At 46.2% G+C, this 25,436-nt stretch overlaps 1 protein-coding gene across 1 annotated transcript in view; it reads left to right on the top strand.

The window, feature by feature from the left end:
• Positions 1–120: 120 nt before the first annotated feature.
• Positions 121–25,436, top strand: part of SGPL1 (sphingosine-1-phosphate lyase 1) — a 31,555-nt gene continuing 6,239 nt past the window's right edge. The window contains exons 1-10 of the mRNA XM_029962629.1: positions 121–170; positions 8,835–9,000; positions 10,907–10,974; positions 12,787–12,934; positions 14,266–14,345; positions 15,668–15,796; positions 22,541–22,629; positions 23,571–23,676; positions 24,136–24,234; positions 24,978–25,127. Coding sequence (XP_029818489.1) covers positions 144–170; positions 8,835–9,000; positions 10,907–10,974; positions 12,787–12,934; positions 14,266–14,345; positions 15,668–15,796; positions 22,541–22,629; positions 23,571–23,676; positions 24,136–24,234; positions 24,978–25,127 — 1,062 coding nt within the window. The 5' untranslated portion in view covers positions 121–143. The remainder of the gene's footprint in view (positions 171–8,834; positions 9,001–10,906; positions 10,975–12,786; positions 12,935–14,265; positions 14,346–15,667; positions 15,797–22,540; positions 22,630–23,570; positions 23,677–24,135; positions 24,235–24,977; positions 25,128–25,436) is intronic.

The raw sequence follows: 25,436 nt of genomic DNA, 5'->3' as shown, positions 1-25,436 counted from the left end.
GAGAGACACACAGGGGTGTCCCGGCGCGGCCTGTGAGGCTGCGAGGCCGGGGCCTTGTCCGGCGCGGTGGCGTGGGGGCGTCCCGGTCGGGCCTCGGCGAGGCCCGTGCCCTTCCTCTAAACCTGGATGTGTCCCTCTTGTGCATGCACTGCTTCCCTTATATCCCACAGGTATCTAGTTTCAGGGCGGGGGGGGTTAGGAAGGGCGTTTTCGCCTGTCTCTGTGTATTCGCTGCACCCAGCTGGGGTAGAAATCGTGTTTTCCTCTGAGATTTTGGTGAAGATGCCTGTCTGGCTGATAGGCATCCTGTCTGCTTATTGATTATAATTTTTTTAGAGGCCCTGTTTGCTTACTGACTCCTGTTTTTTAGAGACTCTGCTTATTGACTATCTTTTTTTTTTAGCTAGAAGCAAACTTCACGGTTGCTTGGAATACAGCCGGCTCCGGCACGCCGCGGCATGGCATGTGCCTTCCAATTCCTCAGACCTGGAAAGGGCACTAGTTTGGTTTTTTTAATCCGTCAGGAGGGTACTTTGAAATCACAGCTGCTGCCGAGTGATAGATGAAACAGCATTATCTGCGTCCTGCTACTTTTTCCCGCTTGGTCATGGGAAACAAATTCCCAAACACTCAAGTGCTGCTGCTTCTTCCCACTCTGGCGTGGAGCTGTGCCTGGGACAGCACGGCTTGTGTTCAAAATTTGGAACTGGGTAAATGCTGTGCATCTTGTGCACGGGGTGGTCCAGACTGGCCTGGGGCTGCTGGAGCCCTGCTGTGTGGTCAGGCTGCTCTCCTTAGTCCCTCTGTGCCAAGGCTTTGCAGGGAAAGCTGCTACTTATTGCACCTGGAAGACCTGCTCGGGTCTGCTCTTTTATTCATTAGATTGGACAGTAGCTATTGCACGGGATTCCTGGTTTCTGGAAAGCTAGGGAAGTTGGCTTTGTACTCAGGGGCTGAGTGTTTCTCTGGAGAGACACTAACACATAACATTTTTCCTAAACTGGGGTTTTACTCTGCGATCCTTCCCACAACCTTAGCAAAACAGAGCACGAGGCACTGGAAATCTTACCTAGGTGGAGAAAAATGTTGCTTCTCCCATGTGCTGCTCACTTCCAGCCCTCTCGGAGTTTCCCACCCTCTTACTCCCCTTAGAATTCCTAGCTGAACTGCTGACCTGAGCAGGGGGGAGGGTCTGCTGAGGTGGCTGACGCCTTGCTCCCTGCCCTGGATTTCTCCAGCGCCGTTTGGTGGTGTGGAGATAACCCCAATCACAGCGTTTACTGTGTGTGGTTTGCCTGCCGTGGCAGCGATCACAGCCTGGCTGTGACTCCTGTGGTAAAAGGGATTCAGTAGGGCCCCTTTCTGTGTAAGGAGTTTGAGGTGCTGCTCGTTTCTTCTTCCAAGCACACAATTCTGGCAATAAAAAGGTGTAGCTTCCATCTGATCTCCTCCTGCACCGGCTGCTCCCACCACAGACCCCTGGCATGCACTGGGGGTTGTCTCAGAAGGCCTGATCTGTTCACACAGTGTTTTTGGAAATGGAATGATGTGTTTTTTACCTAGAACTGCTGAGAAGGACTTGGGGGTGCTGGTGGGCGAGAGCTGGACATGCCCCAGCTGTGTGTGCTGGCACCCAGAACCCCACTGCCCTGGGCTGATCCCACAGCAGGGGCAGCAGGGCAGGGGGGGATTCTGCCCCTCTGCCCCTCAGGTGAGACACCTCCCCCTGCAGAGCTGCTCCAGTCCTGGGGAACAGCCCAGCAAGGACATGGAGCTACTGGAGCCAGTCCATAGGAGGCATCAAGATGATCAGAGGGCTGGAGCAGCTCTGCTGGGAGGAAAGGCTGGGAGAGTTGAGATTGTTCACCCTGGAGAAGAGAAGCTTCAGGGTGACCTAATTGTGGCCTTCCAGGACCTGAAGGGGCTGACAAGAAAGATCGAGGGACACTATTTCCAAGGGCCTGGAGTGACAGGACAAGTGGGAATGGCTTCCCACTGACAGAGAGCAGGGATAGATGGGATATTGGGACAGAATTCTTGGCTGTGAGGGTGGGGAAGCCCTGGCACAGGTTGCCCAGAGAAGCCGTGGCTGCCCCATCCCTGGAAGTGTCCAAGGCCAGGTTGGACAGGGCTTGGAACAACCTGGGCTAGTGGAAGGTGTCCCTGCCCATGGCAGGGGGTGGAATGGGATGAGCTTTAAGGTCCCTTCCAACCCAAACCAGTCTGTGATTCTACGATTCTATTGCTCCAATTCCTTGCATCCCAGGCAGTCCAAGACATTCCCTTTCACATAGCAGCAAACCTTCCTCCTGGGGTGTTTAGTACTGAAATGTTTATGTGCTGGCCAATGGCTATGGCCTGTACTGGTTGGTGTACTGAGAGGGGCTTTGAAGTATGCCTTAGTCCTGTCCTTAGAGCGTGGTGTGGACTGAGATTTAAGATTCTGTCACTTGATCCAGTAGCAGGTGTGCTCGTCTCTTTGCTGTCGTTATTGTGGTACAGTTATTGTTTCTCAGGGAAGATTTGTGTTTCCTAGAAATTCACAGGTAAAAGCCGCTTGGAATCCTTTGTGTTCTGAGCGTTTCCTTTGCCTCTCTCATGGAGATCCACCTGTGCCACGTGAGGAAGGGCATGGGATGAGGTATCACGGGGTCAAAAGGTTCTGCGTGTTGGTGCTGATGAGATAATTTTTGAGGATCTTGCCCTGTGGACAGACTTGCCCAAGAGCAGGGCCCTTAACGTATAATAGCAGCATTCAGTTTGTGCTGATACTGGGGGCTTTGTCAGAGGCTTGCATAACCCTGCTGGGAAGCTGTGCCAGGGCTTGGTGCTGCCTTTGTTCGTGGATGCCCGTCTCCAGAACAATTGCCATGCCATGCTCTGCTTCCAGACAGCTCCCACCAAGGCTTTATCCTTTAATGCTGCGTGTGCCCCTGTGTGGCACTGGGCTACTCGCAAAATGTTTCCAATAAACACCCTTTTTTATTCTCCAGAAGTGATCCACAGCTGAGAGGATGCCAAGTGGAGGGATGAAATATGTCCAGACGAGTCCCAGCACGCAGGGAACCAGGCTCTTCTTTTATCCTAATTATCACGGGTGCAGTGAGAGGACGTTTCCTTGCACGTTCTTGGACCTGGTGGCCCACAGAGATCCACGCTGGGTTTATGACTGTGTGAATCCTTGTCTCTTGTGAGGTCTGTTCTGCCTCCAGCGTGCCCAGATGTTTGCAGGAACTTATATAAATTGATTTGTTGTAGTGAGCAAAGAACACACACAACACCACCTTGTGCATCTTTTGTGTTAAATGAAATTTGAACTGGTACTGATTTTGGAGTCCTTTGGATTACTGTAGAACTGTCCATTTTTTGAGCCTCGAATCAGCCTTGCTCCATCTTGTTTTGATAGTTTTACATTCCTTCTTTGCAGTGGAAGCTGGAATGCTGCCGCTCTTACTCTGAGCTGCTGCCTTGTTTGTTTATGTGCTGAAACTATAATTAGCCATTGTTTAGCCACTCCTCTTGAAATCTCAGGGCTGGTGGGATAGTATATACATACCTTCATTTTGCTGACACTGTACATGGCAAAAAAAAACCACCCAAAATTGCTGTTGTTCTGGAAGAAGTTTCAGTATGGCAGTGGTGGAAATAAATGCAACACAGACAAAACTGGTGGGACTGGGGAGCTGAGGTAAGACATTAGCGTGTCCTGACTATGTTTTTCTTTCGCTTAGTTCAGCCCATACAACTGAAAGTTCATGATTTTTGATCCCTTAGAGGTCCTGCATCCTGTGTCGCTCCGTGTGCCCACATCCTTTGGTGACGGTGGGGGGGGGGGGGAGGCAGCACGTGGTCCAAACCTCGAGCTGTAATTAGGAGCTGACTAACAAATATTCTCTGCCTGGTGCTTGTGTAAAGATATTTGTCACGCTGGGGGTGTCGGGGAGGGAGGAGCAGAGCCATTACCGGGGTGCGAATCAAAACACTGCAGGCACACGCAGCACCCTCCGAGGCTGGGGTTGCTCAATCCCATTCCCTGGCTCTCCTGTAGGAAGCTGCCAGGCTGGTGGCTGTGAGTCCAGTCCCTCCCTGCGGCCAGGCCACTTACACCGTGTAGTTACACCGTGTAGTTACACCAGCCTGACGTGCCTTTTGTGGCCAGAGCACGTGCAGGCAGCAAGGTGTCAGCTCGGGCAGGGCTAATTGGGCTCTTCCTTCTACTTAGAAGCAGAATAAATAAGCGAAGCTGCTGTGTGGTTGCTGGCTCTGTGCAGTTTGTTTCCAGTCAGGAAGCTTCTCCTTGGAAAAACTTGTTGTATTGGAGCAGAGGCTTTAATTACAGTGGCAGTGCCAGTATTCCATGTGTTCCCATCCTCAGGGTTGACCTGGCTGGTGCTGTCTCTGAGCCATCTCTCTTGGCCTTGATTTACTATGTACTGAGTAGTGTGACATGTCACCTTCTTCCTTGGCTCTGGTGATGTGAGGGAAGACAGATGGCAAACACAAACATTAAGGTTCGGCATGGGGAGGTGTTCAGAGTGTCCCTGGCTTGGGAATCTCTGTGGATTCGGGTGAAAGCTGAGAATGTGCTGTAAACTGACAGACAGTAGGTTTAGGTTGGATATTGGGAAGAAATTCTTCCCTGTGAGGGTGGGGAGGCCCTGGCACAGGTTGCCCAGAGAAGCTGTAGCTGCCCCATCCCTGGAAGTGTCCCAAGGCCAGGTTTGAATGGGGCTTGGAGCAACCTGGGCTAGTGGAAGGTGTCCCTGCCCATGGCAGGGTGTGGAATGAGATGGGCTTTAAGGTCCCTTCCAACCCAGGCCATTCTATGATACTAGCAGTTCCTACTTGCACAGTCAGCCTGAGACTCATGATATTGCATAAAATAAACTTGCCTTTAAAAGCTACTTTTATTCTGTGGCCCACATTAAATGCTCTTCTGGTGAAAGGAAGATTGAGCTGATAAAACCTTTCTTCCTGCTCTTGCCACAGGTAAACTTCCACTTTACAGTGTCAGAAACAGGAGGCACTTGTAACAAAACTCTGGGGTCCTCCAGTTTATTGCCTTTCTGTTTCTCTCTCTCTTTCTTTTTTTTTTTTTTTCTAAGCTTATTCGAGTCCTAAAGCTCGCAGCCAAGGAAATGCTGTTCTGGCAAAACTGCAAAATGTGCTCTCATTAGCTTTGGCATTTCCCCCCTCCCTCTCTTTTCTGTCATCTGGGACAGAAGAGCATTACTGCAGTTAATTTGTCCTCTTTTGTAGTGGCATAAGGGCTATCCCTGGAACCAGCTCAGCAAGCTAATGGCTTTTAGAAATAAAGTACTGAGGATGTATTCCTAATCTGTGGAGCTAAAAATTCAATATGTAAACTGCTTGGGTTGCTAAGTGCATTAATATCAGTACAAATGAACACTGCAAGTCCTAATGATAGCAGTTAGTATTTTATCTGATACCTGGCTCTGTCCTGCTGCTCTCAGAATTAAAAACAAATCCTCCAGTGGAGGTTTTTTTTCCCCCCAGCATTTTAGTGTGCTCATAAGTTGGGTTTTTAAACTGCTTCTGAAATAATCCTGTGTCTTGTGAAGCTTTTGAGCGGGGAAGGTTCTCTTGTGGAAATAAAACCAGCTTATCTACTCTCCTATAATGGAAAGGGAAACTTATATTTTTTGATGCCTTCACAAATAAGCAGGTCACTGTCTTACATTAAATGCTGTCCTGTAGGCAGCTTTAAAATCAGGTCAGCTTGTTTTCTTTAGGCCAGCTGAGGAAGCAGTAGTAGTTTTTCACTCTGTTATGAGCAGCACCTCCAAGGCTGCAGGGGAAGGGATTCCAGTGGCTGGGCTAAACAGAGGCTGTTTATCCCCCCTGCCTCCTCCCTCTGGAATGAGGAAGTACTTTGGGACTGCAATCCTATGGAATCCCAGAATGAGTTGGGTTGTGGGGACCTTAAAGCTCATCCAGTCCCACCCCTTGCCACGGGCAGGGACACCTCCCACTAGCCCAGGTTGCTCCAAGCCCTGTCCAACCTGGCCTGGGACACTTCCAGGGATCCAGGGGCAGCCACAGCTTCTCTGGGCAACCTGTGCCAGGACCTCCCCACCCTCACAGGGAAGAATTCCTTCCCAATATCCCATCTATCCCTGCCCTCTGGCAGTGGGAAGCCATTCCCCCTTGTCCTGTCACTCTGCCTGTGTGAAAAGTCTCTCCCTCTTTTTTATAAGCCTCTTTAACCCAGCATGTTCCTGGATATAGTAAAAACATTTGAGTGCAACCTTCTGGTTTCTCCAGGATTAAGTTAATAATTGAGAAAGTAGAGGTCTCTTGTACCTTGCTGGTACTTTGGGGCAAAGAAGCACTGGGAAAAAAACTGAGTTCATAGTTAGCTGGGGATCTGGGGAGTTGTATTTCATTGCTAACTTGCCTTCCATGCCAATTTTCACTGGGTTTTTTAATCCCTGTTTTTAATATCCTCCTAAATTGATCAATCTCGTCCTTCAAACTCTTGTAAGTATGAAATGACTGAAGAAGGAAATTGAGAAAAACAGAGAAAATTACCTGGTCAAACTGCATTATTTAGGGATTGATTTCAGATTATTTTTTTTAAAGCAAGAAAGAGAAAGAAACTCTTCAGTGGCTTGGAATTAACATAATTCAATTCTTCTCTTATTTGTTCAGAAACTTGGAAGTACCATTGATCTACCATATATCAGTGCTCAGGGGTTTCAGTGGGGATTGTGTGATTTGACAACAAAATATGCTGTCAGCTGGGATCTTCTGCCCAGAACTTTCTCCAAGAGCCACATCAATCTCGTGCCAGATTTATTTCTTTAACGTGGCCATTGACTGAAGTGACTTTTGTCTCGAAAATCATGTTCCATTTTGATTTGAGGGCTTATAGCTCACAGTGTCCTCCATATTCAGGAAAAAAAACCAGCACAGCCCACTTTATATTTGATGCCACAGCATTTTCTTGCCATCAGCTGAGCACAGCTCTTGAGACACTAGTAAATTAGTGGCTCCATTTCCATCCTTTAAGTGCAGTTCCAAAACTGAATGATATCCTGGCATCTAGCTCCCAGGCAGTGAACCAAAGTCATTGTTGCTGGCTTTCCAGGGATTTGCCAGAGAAGATTGTTGCAAACTCGCTGAAACTTAAGTACAGCCTAAGTTAGCTGGAAAAGGTGGCTCTTCCCTTAAATTCTGGGGTTAAATCAGCTTTGTGGTGAGCGGATTGGAGGACTGGGCATTAGCTGGGACGTTGCCTAATTGCAGTGGTTGGTGTGGCTGCCTTGTTTCGGAGGCTGAAGTGCCTGGTGTGTTTTTAAATTGCCCTTTGCCAAGTGAATAGGTGCTAATTTGCCTCCTCACAGCTGAGTGCTGCCTGGTTTTGCCTAATTCTGCCTGTGTCCCATCAGCCCGTGCTAAGACCTGGGTGAAATTATTCCTTTGTGATGGGAAATGCTGTTGTTTTGCTGGAGTTTATGGTTGGGTTGCCTAAATTCTTTTAAACTCTGTCACGTTATTTGCCTTTTGTTGCTTTTCCAAAGTAGTGAGTATTAATTAGTGTTGTTTTTTGGTAAGGAATCCTGCCTTTCTCCTTTGATTATTTGGAAAAACGTGGCTCCTTTTAGGCTGTTAGTAGCCTCTCCAGTTGTTTTGGAATGACACAGTTGCCCCCTAAAAAAACCCCAATTAAATGCTGCTTCTGTTGTTGGCTTGATCCAGAAGTGAGATCTGAAAAAGGTCCTGAGAAGGAAAGTTTTAGCAGTTTTTAATTTAGTGGATTATTTATATTCACCTTTGCAAATGGCTCTAATCCCACCCACAGTCCAACAGCACAGCTATCAAGGATCGATCTGTTCCTTCCAAAGTTTAGTAACAAATCTTTTGAAAGGTCCCATGTACTTTCCCTGTTGTTGGGACAGTGAAGCTTTGTGGTGCTGGAAATCTCCCCTGGAAAACTGGGCAAAACTAGGCTTCAAGGCTGGTTAAAAGAGAAGAAGGATTTGCAAGAGGGCTCTGAGGTCAGCTGATAAAGCTTTAAAAACTGAAGTAAAATGCACAAACTTTCATTTGTAGCATGCAACACTCCCCCCCAAAAATTGTCATTATTAGCCATAGCTCCAAACAAAGTGTGGGTTCTTCTTATCTCTAGAAGCCTTTTTCCAGGGAATTGGATGGAAGACTGCTGTTTAGATCCCTTTCCTCTTGTGCACACCTAATTTCTTCACCCTGTTCTGATGCTCTTGAAGAGCATCTGGTTTGAAGCTACTGATGATGCACTTGGGTTTAATCCTGATGGTAATTCCTGTTTTGAGGATGGAATTGTTGTTGCATCACTCTTTTCTGGGGTTTATTTTGGTGGAAGAGTGTTTCTCCCTTCCGTCCTGCCTTGGTGTGCAACGTACTAATTAGACTCTAAACTTAAGGAATTGCTGAGTGTTTGCATCTTCCTTAAAAATCCAGCCCTAGGTACTTAATAGACCTGTTTTGGTGGTACCTTCACTCAGCACCTGATAATTCCTTGGCAATAAATATTAACATAGTTACTTCTCTTGGGCCATGGTGAGATCTGGTGGTTCTTGGGACTGTGCAGAGAACCATATTTTACTCATCTGCTCTTGGCACTTCTCTCTCAATATTTGAAGTCTCTCAAGGTGTGTATTTTTATCAGTGACTCTTAACTGGAGGTGGCTGAAAACTTATCTCCTGCTTGCAGGAATTAAGGAGAGCATTGGGTCTGCATGCTGGAAAGCACCTTTTTAATCAGCAGTAGACTTTTTGACTTGTGTGCATTTAACCTTTTCCCAATGTCATTGTGGTTTTCCTTTGCACAGGATGCTGTTATTCCCTACAAGGAAGTCCTCCAGATGTACTGGGAGAAAGCAACGGGCTTTGTGAATGCCCGATGTGCTGGACTTGAACCCTGGCAGCTCATTGGCTTGACCTTTTCTTCTACCCTTCTGAGTGTGTGGCTGCATGGCTTCCTCTTCCAGCCTGAGAGTGAGTATTTGAAAATGAGGGATTTTCCTTTGTTTAGAGGGAAGGGAGGGGCATCAGAGTTGTTCCCAGGTAGTAGAAGGGAAAGGGGGTGAAACAAGGACAAACGCTTATTAAAACAGACTCTCTGCTGTCAACTAATATTTACAAACCCCTCTTCCAAATTAAGGTGAAGACCTGTCTGATCAATGTAACACCTCCATTCCTTCAGAGGGTGCAGCAGCCCAGCCTGGAATGTGCCTCTGTCTCCTTCCCTTTCCCTTGTCTCTGTTTTTCTTTTGGCTGGACCATTTACTTGTCGCAACACTCTTGTTGCTCAAACCCTGGGGAGGTTTATCCCAGAGCCGGGTTCCTGTGAGCTGAGTCACTGCTGCAAAGTGTCTGGATAACCCTTGGTTGCTTCCCTTCCTGCTGGGGGAGGAGATGTGGTTTTGATTTGGCGTTGGAGGCGTGTTTCATCTTCAAGATGTTCAAGATAATTGCCTGTGGTGGTGTGAATTTTGTTTGGGGTTTTTTTTGCTTGTTTGTTTTGTTTCTTTTTAAATTTTATTTAATTTCCGGACCCTCTTCCTGTTTTGAGTGATTTCTGATGTTGACAGTGGGATCTCTTCTGGTGAACTTGCAGTTTCCCCTGGCTGTGTTATGGCCAGAGATCACTACCTTGCCCTCAGAGAACACAGTGCTTTTCATTTCCCACAGGCCTTAGGGATACACTCCAGTGGCAGCTTGTTAAAAACAGCCAAGTTTGTAACTTGATGTCAACCTCTGTGTCTCTGTTTCTCAAGCAGGCCTTTGTCTTTCAACAGTGGGAATGTCTGTAAGGAACAAATTGGTGTGAAGCTTTTGCTCAGGACAGGGTTATGTTATTTTCTTGGCTAGTATTTGTACTGTTGCACAGTGTATTTTTTTAAAGTATTGACTTAAAAGGTTGTCTGAATATTTCAGGAGTTTGAAGTCTTTACTCACTGAGAAAATTGATAATGAAATTGTGCACAGTGAGATGTGCAGCAGAAACGTTGTCAGAGCATTGAGTATTTGCTACAGAGTGTTCCAATTAGTGTCCTTAGGTAGCCTTTCAAATTGTGCATATGAAGTGAAATATATATATGAAGTGGGAGGGGAAAATGTAAATAAAATTGCCAAGTCTTGAAAGGGTCGATTTTTTTCATCTTTTGTTGAGTTATTTCTTGGTGTAAGTGTCCTGTGGGCGTGCAAGTGAAATGCCTGCAGGACTTGGCAGATGTTTTTGGTGGCTATAAAGCATCTGTGTCATCCTGATTTCATTCCTGCCTATAGAGCTACCCTAGGAGTTTTCCAGTGCTTGTCATCAATGGCTTCTCTCGTTCATGTGGTGCAATTTCTGCTTTTCCCTCTGTCCATCCCCTTTCCCTGAGTCACCTCCCATTGCATCATGTTTCCTATCTCTGGTGGACACACATGGGGCAAATCTGTGTTGTGCCACAGCTGACATGGTCACAGATGTCACTGTTTCCTCCTTTGGTCTGGGAGCCTGTTTCACATCTTAAGTGTTTTTGTTTTCTAGTACTATTCTGGTTTGAAGAGGCAGAAGATAATTTCAAAAAGTACTTTCCCTTTTTGCTGGAGACTTTTCCTCTAGCAGACCCTGAAATCCCTCTCTTTCCTGTAAAATTCCACAGGTGGGTGTGAACTGCTTTGTAAGAAAGTCAAATTATGGATTCCTGTTCTGCAGTCCAGACGTTTCCATAGCATGGTCCACTCCTGAGCCTTGTTCTTCCATTTGCTCATCTATCCCCTTGGTCACTGAATTATTTTAGCTTGGATCAGTGATGCTGAACCTGGATCATGGTCTCTGTAAGAAGTACTGTGCTCAGAGTCCCTTTTTTTTTCTTGACTCATTACAGGTTCATTTCTAACTTTTCTCTTTCAGGTTTGACATCCCGAACTAAAAAACAGTTCTTTAAACTGCTGAGAAAAATGCCACTTGTTGGAGCCATAGTAAGTATTGGAACAACTACTTCTGGTATTATCCCAGGTCCCTGTTTCAGCTCTCTTGGAGAATATACAGTTCTGTGCATCTTTTTCATGTCAGTGTGATCATAATGATCCAAGGATATACATCTGGGATGTCTTCTGCTGCCACCTGGTTGAATGACAGATTTAATTTCTACCTATTCTTTTTGTCATAATATCACCCTCATAAAATGGAGGTGCCACCTTCTTTTATTTTTTTTTTATTTGTTTTAACCAAGAATCAGTATGGTAACAGAATTTTCCAGTAACGTTTCCTCATTGTTAGATTTCAAGAAAATAATTTTAAGTCTGGGAGAAGGAGGACAGGATTGAACTTGAGTTGCTCTTCTGAAACAATGTGAAGTGTGAGATAGCTATGTTGTGCAACTTGGAAGGATATTTATTTTAATCAGGGAACTGGCCGTGATTAGTTTAGGGTTCAGATAACTATTAGCAGTAATTAGCATTGTAGCACAAGGCTATCAGAACTTTGTGTAATCATTAAAATGACATGAGCTGTGGTTTGGGAGATTCTTTTCTTGCAGGGAAACTTGCAAGCACAAATGTCAGCATGTTTTAGCACGTTAACAACTTAGTGATGAAGAAATGCCCAGCTGGGTTTGTTTTACCTGGTAAATGATGGTATCACACTTGATGGCACTGCTTTCTGCTTAATGTGTTGGCATATTTGCACATTGACTGAGGGGTCAGATCTGTTACAGATAATTTTATCAAGAGAGTAGGGCAGAGGAACTCTTTTTCCTTTTGCTGTAGACACAGAAGGAGTTCTCCAATTCTCCCCCAGCCCTCTGGAAGGGAGTAGCATCCCCTCTTTGTTATGTAAAGTACCCCAACTTTCACCTTCTCACCTGAGTAGCCCTTGATCAGATGAGTTCTCTTCTGCTTGTATTTTTTGCCTACCTCTTAGAAAAAGACACCTTGTACAATTCCTGTTGTGTCCAGGCTTTCCCTCCTTGGGGCTGACACTGCTCTCCTGTGCCAGAGGACTCCTGCTGTGCCCTATCTGTGTGCTGTCCTTGCTCTTTGGTAGGTTGATAGCTGATAACCTGTCAGTCCCTTACTGTGAGGCCCTGACTTTGAGGCATTCCAATGTCCAAAAGTCACTATCCCAACACCTGTGTTGCCTGGAAGAAGAATCTTTACTTTGGAATGTTCTGTGAGAAAAAGTCTTGAGTTTCTTGGGTGTAAGGTGTGAGTGAGAAGAAAGAAATCTCTGAACTGTACCTGTAGTGGAGATTTCTTTGTTGTGTCTCTGTTTTCATGAGTTTCTAAACTGTGTGTGTGGTGGCAGAGGAGGCAAGGTACAGACCAGAACGCATCTGAAGGCTTCTGCAGATTAAAAACTGTGACTTAGAGAGGTTTGGTGGATAACAATACAGTTTTCTCAAGCATTAAGGGAGGGTCTCAAAGCTCCTACTGCTCTTCCATACCCAGCAGAGAATGTCCTGTGTCTGGATGTTGCAGTGGTGGTGTCGAGCAGCTGAGCAGGGGCTCAAGTGCCACTCTGCAATGCTTAATGGGCACAGTTCTGGGCTGTGCCAGCCACCATTCCCACAGGTTTAGAGCCTGGTGTATGGCAGTTTGCTGTTCCAGGCAGCTTGTTTTCAGAGGGAGAGGTTGGCAGGAAGGAGGCTGTGGCTCTTTGATCACAGAGCTGAGGCAATTCCTGTTCTACTCAGCACCACTGATGTAACCAGTAGGTTCTGTCCTGCACACACTCAAGTATTTATAATATGGCCAGTGCCACTGTTTCATAGGTTTTTCCTTTCTCTTCAGATTCAAAAGAAGATTGATGAAGCCTTGAATGATGTCACGTCCAGTTTATCCTTCCTGAAAGATGAAAAGGATTATATCAAAGCACTGCCAGAACAAGGCATGAGCCAGCCCCAAGTGCTGGAGAAGATGAAAGAGTACAGCTCCAAAGGTGAGTCTGTGCTGCAGCAGAAGTGGGTCTGTCAGACACCTGATATTACACTTGCTCTCTTCAACGAATTCCAGTGACTCCTGCACATGGCTTCCCCTTAAATAATTCATCCCTGATGCTCTTTACTTGCAGGTTTTTCTGTTTACCTTCTGGAAGTGACTAAGGTCTGTGTTTATGACTTTTAATGCTGTATTTGGGTATTCACACTGAAATTCCATTCCTTCTCCAAGAATTCTAGACTGATGGAGAGGTGGGAGAGCTGAGGAGAATAGAAATAGGGAGGGAGGTATCTGAATGCATTTTGGTTTGCATTTCTGAGCAGTTGCCTTGTTGTTTTACCAGAAATGTGTTTTCTGTGAAGCCCCAGGAAATACTCATAATCAAAAAAAGCAACTTCCAAGTAGGATTTTTAGGGAATTTCCGAGACTGTCTCTCTTAATTGAAGTGACCATAATGGTCTGCACCTTGAAAAAGCCTTTTAAGGAAGGAAAAGTCATGCTGTTGTTCTGCTGGCTTGAGCCCACATAAGCAGTGTTTGACACTTGATTTGAGTTGCCTCTCTCCTGTAAATATCTCCACCCTGATTTGTGGAACTCTTACTCCTAATGAGCAGATCTGGGTGACTGCACTGCTCCTATCCCAAATTTGAGAAATGCCTTGAATTTTCTGTTACAACAGTGCATCTACTCCAGGTTCAGAAGCAGATTCACAGCAGAGTATCCTGTAACAACTTCCTTCTTTTCTGCTGATGTGTATTGCTAGTGCTGCTTCTGTCTGTGTTTTCCCTTAAATTATTGTTTCCTTCCTTCACTGGGTTCTTTTTTCTTTTCCTGAGGTCTCCCCCTTCGCCCCCCACACGCTCTCCTTTGGAAGTTGCCTGGAAATACTGGTTGAGGTGACATTTGATTGAGGTGCCTGGTGTGCTGTAGGTTTTAGCAGTATAAACTTGGCCTTTCCATCTCTTCTCAGCTTACAGTGGTGGTGGGTGCTCTTTGAAAGTGGCTTCAGTTTTGCCAATTTAGTGTTCAGTTGGTTGAACAGCAGTTTGGGGAGACTGATGGGGATTAAGTGGATTACATATTAGTATAACTGCTTGCTTGCTATGTGTTATGTGCTGACTCTTCAGTCATTGTTTACTTGCTGTTTGCCAAGTTCACACAATGCCAGGGGCTCAGCCCGACACACAGCTGCCTCTGGGGCACAAAACCCAGGGAAATCTCAAAAGCTGAGTCCTCATCTGTAGAACCAAGGGTGGAACTTTTCCATGCACTTTTCCACACTCCCTGAGAACGGCTGGGTTTGTGAGCAGTGTGCTCTTCCTTCTCTTTCAGGAGACGTACGCTGGCAGGATGGGAAGGTCTCTGGGACTGTGTACAGTGGTGAAGAGAAGCTCACCCAGCTGCTAGTGAAGGTAAAGTGCAAGCAGTCCAACTTTGCAGATACCCTCTGCACCTTCAGGGTGACCAGAAACCCCTTAATGCTGTTCCAGCACCTCAAAAGAAATAAGGAAGATGAAAAACTTAAGGCTGCCCAAGTTTGTAAACAGCCTGGAGTAGATGTAGGAGGAATTAGTAGCAAAGCATTTGAGCAGCATAAATCTGGCCCCATAACTGTCCCTGCAAAAACACCTCGTAGAGATAACTGGGCCAGTCAGGTGAGATGTTTTGAGTGAGAAGGTAAGGAGCTGCTTTCAAGTGAACTGGAAACTGGTACTGGAACAACTTTCACTGAGCAAAACTAAATCCTTCTTGATTTAAGTAAAAGAGAAGTTTGTAAAGTGTTGCTTTTTTTTTTTTTTTTGACTTGGCTGAGTGGTCCAAATCTTAAACAATGGAGCACTGGCATGTTTCAGTGGTGTCTTTGTTAGGTCTGTTTACCTGCTCAGGAACTTCTCCCTTTGAGGAGGCTGGAGAATAACCTGGACAGCCTAAAGGTCTGTTTACTAGTACATTTCCTACCAGAGTTCTTTTGCTAGGAAAGGAAGTTTTACTCCTGGGAACAGCTTTTGTAACAAGTGTAATGAGCTCTGTTTGGTGGTTTCTATTGCTGTTTTCTTCCTCCTGTTGACATTTTCTTTGCCACTTCAAGGGAAACATAAAGCTCAGAGCAGCCTTTCTGGAGGGGCCTCAGAGTGTTGTGGAAACATTCCCTCTGTTTGTGCTGATTATTCTGCTGTATTTCTTTTAACATCCCTGCAGTTGCTTTTGATCTGGACTGCAGGAGATTGGAACTGGTCTGTTCCAGCCTTATATCCTGTGAGTCCACAGTTGCAGAAAAGCATGAAATACTGGTTTCCACATCCACTTTTGTTGTGGTGTGGGTGGCCATGTGTGCCTTTTTTTTTTTGTGCTTCAGAATTCCCCCTTAATAGTAAACTTGAAAACTAGTTCTGCAAAGGAAGTTTTTTGGCCTGTTTTGTGTAAAGCGATCTCAGGGTGCATGTTGTTCTTTTTTAAAAATTGTCTTTACAGCAAGAGCTATTGATATGTTATAGAATCAATCCAAAGGTCAAAATGCCCTAGAAAAACATGTTGGTTTTTTAAAAATTTTTTTTTTACTCATCAGCTTGTGGCATTTACTTGCAGGAGCAGTTAAGTCCAAGGAGATCCGCAGTGTTCTTATGGTTAAATGCAGCTAATTTACTTATACAGTGCACATGGGGAGTTCTCAAAGCTGCATTGATAATCCAGTGCTCCATCTGCAAGGCTGACTTTCTGTCTTTGTTTCCTGAAGGTGTATGAAGAGTTTGCCTGGAGCAACCCTCTCCATCCAGATATATTCCCTGGCCTGAGGAAGATGGAAGCGGAAGTAGTGAGGATTGCCTGTACACTCTTCAACGGGGGCCCCAAGTCTTGTGGTGCTGTAAGTAGCCTGTCTTAACTTCCTGGACATTTTGGATATTTTTAACTCTGATAAGTGCAAAGGCACCTTGTGCTCTGCAGATGAGGCTGAGGTCGAACTCACTCTGGGATATTCCATGCCGACGTATCTGTGTGATGGAGGATGGTTGCTTTATTCCTCTTCTTGGTGAAGCTTTATGAGAGACAATTTAACTCAGGGAAATAGTTTTCTAGACAAGACTATTTAGTTCAGCTTTTTTTTCTCCACTTTTAAATGACACAGGCTCGATGGCAGTTGGAAAAGAGAAGTGGTGTAATGCAGCCTGGCTGGTGGTCCGTGGGGGATGGTGAACAGAGCAGTGTTACTTTGAGTAGCTCCCCTCAGTTTTAGTCTCTGGACTGGAAATCTGTAGCCTGGCAGATTGCTGGGATTGAGGGCAAGGCCAGCTGGCTGGCTGGTCACCAACAAGCAGGCATGGCATGTATTGTCAGCTGTCCAGCTGGAAAGCTGTGTTTCCAGGCTTGTGTGGCCTTCCAGTGCACTACAGCGGAAACCAGTTTTACAGCCTCGATAAAATTCCTAGCAGGAGTCCAAATGGGTGTTCTTAAACTGATTCTTTCAGTGTTGGTCAAAGAGCAAAAGATAAGAAGTTGCATGGTGAAATATTGTTATAAAAATAAATCATGTCTTCTTCCTCTCCTCTCTCTCCTTTTGGTGAGGATCCCGAATTCCTGAGGGCAGGTTCTCTCCCTGTTTACATGGTGTGTGGGACAGTGAGGTCTTATCTCCTGGCATGGTGGTTAGGTGCAGCTGGCAGACAGTATTTGAGAAGAGTTAGTTGAGTCTGTGAGAAGAATCCAGATGAGGTTTTCCAGAGACTTGGCAGAGGTACTTGGTGTAAAATGTACTGGGGAGGGGAGAAGGCTGGCAGTGGCTGGTCACTTGGGAAGGCAGTGTTGACACAAGAGCTTAGGAGATGGCCTTGAATGGGCTTGAATGGGCTTTATCTGTCACTTGGAGGCTTGGTTGTGCTGAGGAGTTAAGTACTGGAATAGCATTATAGTAGGTGTAGTTGGGATCAGACTCCAGCTGCATTGAAGCTGAAACTCAGCAGTGCACTGTGTGGGAGTATAAGATGTGATTGCCTTTGATAGGAGGAAGTGACACCCTGTGACCTGACTTGTCTTCTCAGGACTGTATTCCTTGTGCCACCTTCAAGTGTACAGAAGGAATGTGCCTCTTTGCTTTCATAAGAAATGTTTAACCTCACCTCAACTCCCTCCTGGCTTGCAGCGCTGAGAACGGGGGTGAGATTATCCCTAGAGTGGGGAGGAGGCTGGGGATCAAGCTGTTGAAACTGGTTTTTATCACCAGTTGGGACATCAACTGATAAAACAGGCAGATAGCTGTGTGCTGCTGATGGATGCTTGGAGAACTTTGCTTGCTGAAGCCTGCAAGGAGGACATTCGGGGTTTGTTTCGTAAAACGTGTTGTAAAAGCGTCACCTCGGCCCCGTGTGCTGGAGAGGAGGTCAGAACAGGTAAAAAACTGCTCCAAAATAGGAAGACTGTGACACAGCCAGTGTGAGACCTTCTGCTTTTCCCTCAGTCCTCCCCTCCCTCCTGAGGATGGTGCCATAAAACCAAACAAAGGAGCAAAGCAGACACACAACCTGCCGTGGAGTTACATCCCAGCTGGATGAACAGTCCCATTTGCAGGGTGAAGGGGAGGGCTGAAGAGTTGATTGGCTGGAAACAGAAGATTAATTGCAGCCCTGTAATTATCATGTCCAAACAAGTGTCTCCAGTGGACTTTTTGTCTTCCTCCCACGTGTCCCTTCCTGACTGGGCAGCATCCAGAGTTGCTAATCATTGACAGAGAGATGTGGGTAGGTGTATGGAGGTCACATGCTCTTTGAGTAGTTGGCCTCAAAGACTTCTTATTTTCTTCTTTCCAAAGCTGAATTAACATTTCACAGTAACTTCTGGAGACTTGGACAGTTACAAAGTCATTTAAAAAGAGCATTTTTTCCAACTGATGCAATGGTTTCTCAGGAAGGCCCTGCCGTAGCTGGTGGCTCAGACTGCCACAGTTACACTTCAGTAGCTGGTGAGGCTGTAAAACAGAGGCTTTAAGGCTAAACCAGGGAGGGTGCAATGCTCTCAGTTATCTTTAAATTGATCTGTTCATGAGGGGCCGCTGGTGTGTTCTGCTGAGAAGGCTTCTGGTTTACTTGGTTCCACTTTTGCGGTGTTGGAAATTAATTTCTCTGAATGTCACCACTGCCTTCTCTGAGAAGCAGTGTGTCATAGTGCCAGGCCCCCTGGCCACTGGATTTAAGCAGCAGGGACTGCTTGGCCAACTTTTTGGTGCCTGGTTGTGGTCCCTGAAGGCAAATGGAGCTTGCTGGTGTTTCTGGATAGTGTGTGTGGCTATACTGCGTGGAAAATGCCAAAAGTTTCTGTCTGGACTTCTCAGTGAGGCAGTTTCACTTACTCTGTGCTCTGATTTCCACAGCATGTTGCAAACCAGCATTTTGTGGGACTGATAGTCTGCTTTTCAGTCTGGGAGGAGCAGCACGGTGCCACATTTGTGCTGTTCCTGAGGTTTTCACACATCTCTGTGTGGACACCTTCCTCAGCAGGATCTCTGGGGAGCAATCCCCTGCTCCCTCTCTGAAGGTTTTTGGTGTGTTTAATAAATGCTAAGATGAAACCCATCTTTTTTAGGTTTCTGAATGTTAAACTAGATGAGCAGGCTGCATTATTTACAGGAGTTGCCTTTAGCTGAGCCACGTGGGCTGTAATTTTTCCTCTTAAACATAGGCATAAAACCTCTAACAATGCCCTGGTGGTGGGGGATGCAGACATGCCTTTGCCTTAAATTGCTCTGAGAGATGTTCCAGGTTTTTAAGCAGTTTTAAAAGCAATCATTTTCAGCAGTGGATGGATGTTTCCTATTTCTCACTAATTACTACTATTGTTCTTACTTTTAATTGTGTTAGGCAAGAGCAAAGAGACAGCAGTTGGGGAGTTTTGGCACCTGGGAGATTCTAATCACATTCTTGCAATGGTTTGGAAGGACTAATTAAGCTCAGCACTGAGAGGAGGAACTGGGGGATTCATTCCTGTCTGCTGTGTGCATGTGTTCGTGTTCACAAGGTGCTTTGTTTTGCAGTGCTGGCTCTGTGGGTTTCACCTGTAATTTGGGGAGAAATCACCTCTTTTATGCAAGCTTCAATGATTTGTGTGTTCTAAGCAGTTTTTTGACCTTTAAAAGGAAAGGGCAGCTTTGAAGTGTAGGGAGAAACTGTGTTTGCAGGTGTACATGTGCGTCTTTGATGTCAGTCTCTCTGTGAATTCCACTTTTTCAACAGCTGAGGGCAGAAGTGGGAGACGAAATCAGCAGACACAAACCTAAACCTCCTGTAGAAACCCATTTTATCTCTTCTCCCCAAACTCCAGGGCTTCCAAACTTTGTCCTGTTGCTGGCTGCACATTTGAAGTAGGACTTGAACAGTGAAATGTAAGTGATGTGTCTTGAGGGGAGGCTTAAACTGTGCAGATCCGTCAGATTTTATCTGGAGTGATGAGCAGGTCACCTTGAGACAAGACACAACTAGTGGAATTTACAACCTGCAGGTTTACAGGGGTTTTATGGGAGGCTGCCACAACATTATGACCATGCAGTGGGTCGGGGTGTATTTTTTTATTCTACTGCTACCTTAGAAATAAATTATAGTGTGCTTTTTTATTCATGGGGTAATTCAGCTCAATGAATTTTTTTTCGTCAGCTTTGTCTCCAGGGCCCGAATGGAGGCATTTCTTAAGGTGAAAATGCAAACAAAACTTGAGAGCCCACGAACCAAAGTGGTTCTTTTAATGTCTGACAGCTTAACAGTGACACACCAGGGAAATCCTTGAATAGGGGCTGTACCTCTTACTGCTGTTTGTAATGTCGAGGGTCCAGAGCAGTGGGATTTGGAGGGAGGGAGCAACAGATGCGATATACCTGGTTGAGAAAGCAGGAGGGATATTTATTCCCTGTGCTCTCTCCTCTCCCCTCCCATTTAGAAAACAATAAATAACTCAGGAACACAAAAAGTCTGTTTACTCGCCTTTTCCCTCACACTTTGCCTGGCTCTTGAAGATAGCACAGGGTTGGAAAGGCACTTAAAACAATGCCTGTCTCCAGCCCCTTTTTCCCATGGCACGGCTCGAGCCTGTGGACTTCCCTTTGGAGGAGGGAGAGGGATGTGTGCGAGCCCTGGGTGGTGCTGAATCACTGCGTGCTGGCGGGGTGCCGGCTGCCCCGGGGCTGGGGAAGCACGATCCCGTGACAGCGATTCGGGCTCTGGCTACACAGAACGGGTTTGCTGCGGGTAGCTGAGCTGCCAAAGTCTCCTTACAAAAGAGCAGGCTCCATCCACAGGTACAATCTGTGGGGACCAGAAGGACTTGGCTGTTGTAGCTGTACTTGGCTAAAGGTGCTGCCTCCAGGTCGAGCTGCTCTGGGACTTCTCTCTGGCGGAGACTTGTGATGTGCTGGCTGTGGGCCAGTTCAGGAAGCTGAGCTGGCTGAAATTTAGCCTTTTGGGTGGATTTTCAGCTGCTTGAACAAGCTTTCTGTGTGGTTGTCTGCATGCCAGTCCTGCTGCCCCGGGGGTTAGGATCCATCCTGGATGTTGTTCCTTATCCTGCACGTGACTGCTGACAACTGTTGACTGACCTACCAGAAACTGAGTATGGCTCAGCCTTTCCATGCAGGTGATAAGCCAGGCTTTGAGGAAAGGTTTGTTTATGTATAGAGGCAAGATGGTGGTGTTTTGGTGGAAAGACTGAAATATGAGAATAAGGCTGTTTTTTTTCAAGAACAGATTATCTAGATGAGAGTAGGGAATGCTTGCCCAGCAAGGAGCAGGCCTGATAGCGTGGAGTGCCTGGGGTTCAGTAACATGAATCCCAAGATCCCAAAGTCCTTCCTGGCAAAGTTTTCACAATCATTGCAATATCTGTGTTGCAAGGAGTGTTACAAGTACGCAGTAATTCCTCTTCTCCCACCCAGTAGGAAGGAAGGCAGTCCCTGTTATACCAGCTGGGCTTTTTTCCCCAGTGGTAATAGCTGACAGCTTGACAGATCTTTTCATAAGGAGAGTTGAGAAGTGAGTGACACAGCCCATAAAAAACTTAAGACATTGTGTTCCTGCTACCATCCATTTGCTTCACAATTAATGCACTGATGTCTTTATCCAGTGTGAGGCTCTGTTAGGTTTTATCTGTGACAGCTGTTGCTTTTAAACTACCAAAAAAAAGCAGAAGTTGTCTGTAGTGTGACATTCACTTCCACACTTGCCTGTGCCAGCAGCTGCTGCTGGCTTGGGTCCTCTTAGGAACAAATGTGGCAGGCTGGTTTTTGTGCCCATGAACTTTGTTCCTTGTCTCTGTACTTAATGTTTAGTCACTGTCACACAGTCACACCTCTTTTTATTTTGGGGGTTTTCAGCTATGTCAGCTGGGAAAAAACCCAAGGAAACCCCAAACTTAGAGGTGTCATAAGACATAAAAATGTGATTGCATCCTTTTAATGTTTATTTCTGGGAGGAAGAGGTTAAAAGGGGAAGTTGCAGTTGGTTCAGCAGATCTGAGGATCAAAACTAGTCCCCCATATGCCCGATAAGCAGCTTTTGATTCCTCTTTCGCCTGCACTTCTGTGTAACTCTCCCAGGTACCCCCTTGCCTCAGGTTATGGTTCCCCAGTAAGGGAGTCCTGCTGGCTGCTGGAGAAACCAACCTCATGTTTTTCCAGGTTAAAATTTTACTGTGGAAGGTTTGTGCCCAGTGTCCCCTGCGTGTCAGGAGTCATAAAGCCTGGCCAAGAAGAGACAGTCCTCCCACTTGAGGAATCGCTTCTTGTAAAGAGTTTAATTTATGTATTTGCAGCAGCTCTTGAGTTCCAGTCTGCAGCAATAAACCTGGGTATACCTTCCCCTCTTCTAACTCCTGATGCAAACCCCCTTTGTTCTCCTCTGGTCAGGGTAAAGAGGGCTGGGACAGCACAGCTGGTGGGTTGTGTGGATACTGAGGGGCTTGCTGGGGAGAGGAAGAGAGAAATTCCTCCTGGTGGGTCCTTGAGGGCTTAGAAGCCCTGGTGTTGAGGAGGCCTAGGCTGGGTTCTGCAGAGAGAAGGTGGGAGAGAGCTCTGTGTCCTGCAGTTCTCCAGGTTATGGGAAGGTTTTGTAGCTCAGGAGCAGTGCCAGCTCTGAGCCCTGAGCTTGACTCTGTGTCTCAGTGTGGCACTGCTCCAGACCTAATAAACCGTGCTGGACTGCAGTTGACTTAACACAGAGTCAGCTTTGTTGTTTCCGTGTACGTGGCATAATTAATCTGTAACCCTGATAAACAATCCCCAGGTAATCAAGAGCTTAAGTACGTACTTGCAGTTTTGTGAGGTGGAGTGTGTTTGCCAGCTAGTGACTATACAGTGTGGTCCCCTCCTGTTGGGGAGGTCTAACTCTTGTTAGACTTTGGAGTTGAATACTTTATTTTGTTTTCCCTTTCCCCCACCCCATTTAAATGGAGAATTCAACATTTAAATGTGCATTTTCAAGCTGAATGTCAGAAAGCTGCCTCGTGCTGTTCAGTGGCTTCTGCTGCCTTGAAACCCCGAGTTGTCCTGTGGCTGAATCCCTATGTTTTTGCTTTTCCCTTCTGCAGCATGCATGTTAAGCAGTTGTTTTAACTTGTTTGCTTCTTTCCTTCCTGACAGATGACATCTGGGGGGACTGAGAGCATCCTGATGGCCTGCAAGGCCTACCGAGACCTGGCGTACGAGAGAGGCATCAAACAGCCAGAAATGTGAGTGGTACCTCCACAGCTCTTGGCTTTGGGGGCTTGTGGGATTTACTGTTCCTCTTGAGTTGAGGTGGCTGATGGACCTCAATGATCCTTCATTTCATAGCTCATTACCACCTCCTCCTTGTCCATCTCTGTCTGGAGGAGAGAACCCTGGGTGGAAAGGAGTGGTTCAAAAATGGCTCAAAGGGCACTTTAAGCAGCCTGGGGGGCACAAATGTTGCTGGGGGGGTTGTGATGAGCAGATGTATTTTGACAATACCTGTCTGCTGCTCTAGACAACCTGTCCATACCAGCTTTGGGCCTCTCTTGAGCAGAGATTGTCAGGCCCTTTGAAGTATTTGAGGGTTTTGATTTATTCAGATCAAAGAGGGTTTAGCCTTAAAATGCTCGGACTGGTTGGAGCTCAAATGAGGAATTGTGCTAATCATTACACTGCTAATAGAGGATTTGCTGTCTCTAATGTACTGCTTCTTTTCTAGATGGTGCAGCAAAACTATTTCTCTGGTTAATTGCTGATGAGGGGAAAATGTAAAAAGAAATTAAACACTGGTATTCATCTTCTGCTGAATTCCTGTGGTTCTTTTCTTCCCTCTCTGACGTTTAAGGCCCTGATAATGATATGAGGCCTTAGAAAACAAGGTTAATTAAAGCTGTTCAAACAGCCTCTGCCATTTGAGATGGGAGACACAAATGTTACATTCATTTGGTATATTTATGTTGCTCCTTCCTTTTTGTATCATCTCCTCTCGGGGAGGGTGGCCGGGGGAAGATGGAGATGGTACAGTAATGTTTGATATGACAGGAAAGTAGATTTCTTGGGAATTCTAGTTCCTGGTTGACAGAAGGCCATGCAGAGGGTTGTTCAAGATGGAGTGTCCATCATGTTAGTCCAGACCAGGTGTTGCCTGGGTTGACACACACACACTCTGTTACTTTTCCAGGTTGGTCCCGGTGAGTGCCCACGCAGCATTTGACAAGGCAGCACATTACTTTGGGATGAAGCTGATTCAAATCCCATTGACCAAGGCTATGGAAGTGGATGTCCAGGTATTGCTTTAGGCAGCACGTTGCTCTTTCTGTGAATAATTAGCACTGTACAGCAACCAGCAAGAAATCTACCAATCCAGGTAGCAAGAGGGATGAATGCTTTCTGGAAACAAGGAAAAAGGGCATGAGGGAAGTGCCTGTCACTGCACATGAGACTTTAAGTTAAAATAACTGGATGTAAACCATCCCTTTGCCTTGTTTGATTAATTCAGGATCAAGTAATTTACGTATTTCAGAAATAGCTCCAGATTTCATATGGGGGTGAACAAAAATGTTCCAGGATTTGTAGGTGGATGAGTTAATGCCTGCTGGTGCTTGTGGCTCGTTGCTTTGCTCTCTGTCTGCTTTTTGTGTGTTGGTTTTTGGGACCAGACTCTGCATGTTTTCACTTTTTGTCTTTTTTGGCAGGGTGGCACTTGGTAAATGGAATGTGAGCATCTTCTCTCTTTAAATCTTCAGGCAATGAGGAGAGCTATCTCGAAGAACACAGCCATGCTGGTCTGTTCTGCTCCCCAGTTCCCACATGGAATTATGGACCCTATTGAAGAGGTGGCAGAGGTAGGATACCCCTCCCTCCAGGGACTTCTGTGTGTTGTAGGAATAAAGCAGCACAAGAAGAGCAGAGGGGGCTTCCAGGATGCCAACCAGTGAATTTGGTGGGAGAAGCACACTGGTTGAAGGGTAGTACTGTCCTCAAATGAGGTGTTGACCAACAGCAGAGTGTGTAGGATGCAATTTGGGAGTGATATTCCTGGTATTCCTTGATACCTGAAACAAAAGAACAGCTAAGTAGTCCACCTGGTGAAAAGGCTTTGTTTTAGGGCCTGATGGTTGTGTCAAAATCGGCATGGAAGTCTGAGAAATTGTGTGGAGGGAGTTAGGAGTCAAAGGGCTGAGATTTTATTTTTCAGACACAGCTCTTGATTTCTTCCCTCTCTGTGCTCCAGTTATTTATTTTGTGTGGAACCAGCCAGGGCCTCTGACCTTCTGTTCATTTGGCTCACGCCCTTATCCTGCATCGAGGATACTCCTTTCAGACCGTGTTGCCATATCCCTTTGGCAGACACAACAAACTACCAAAATGCCTTGTTTTTCCTCTGTGTAGAAGGCAGGAAAAGGTGTCCCAGAGGTAGCCAGCCCTTCCAGATCTCCTGTCCTCTTGAGATAGGCTTGAGAATGGCATGATGCTCCCAAAGGCTCCAGTGAACATTTATTTGTGAAATGGCAAGTATATCTTGGTGACTGGAGTTTGGGTGCCCCAGCCACCTCATTTTCTTCCCTGGTCTCTTGTTCACACACAGCTGGCAGTGAAGTACAAAATCCCCTTCCATGTGGATGCCTGCCTGGGTGGATTTCTCATTGCTTTCATGGACAAGGCAGGGTTCCCTCTAAAGCATCCCTTTGACTTCCGTGTAGAGGGTGTGACCAGCATTTCTGCTGATACCCACAAGGTAAGAAGAGGGTCTTCCAGTGCTTTCATTTTTGGGGTGTGATTCCTGTTGCCATCCCTGCCTTCAGGCATTTCTTCTCTGTGGGAGGGAGCACTGAGGTGCAGGGGTAGGGGCTGCTCTGTTCATGTGCTTTGTGCAATGTGCCTAAGTACAGAATCACAGAATCATTTAGGTTGGAAAATACCTCCAAGACTGAGTCCATCCTTTGACTGATCTCCACCTTGTTACCCAGACCAGAGCACTGAGTGCCATGTCCAGTCATTCCTTGAACACTTCCAGGGATGGTGGCTCCACTACCAACCTGGGCAG

Source organism: Manacus vitellinus, unplaced genomic scaffold (assembly GCF_001715985.3).
Source record: "Manacus vitellinus isolate BGI_N305 unplaced genomic scaffold, ASM171598v3 scaffold_48_pilon, whole genome shotgun sequence".
In the NCBI taxonomy this organism is placed as follows: domain Eukaryota; kingdom Metazoa; phylum Chordata; class Aves; order Passeriformes; family Pipridae; genus Manacus; species Manacus vitellinus.
Note: the sequence above shows the minus strand (reverse complement) of the source record. Positions and strands in the feature narration are given on the sequence as shown.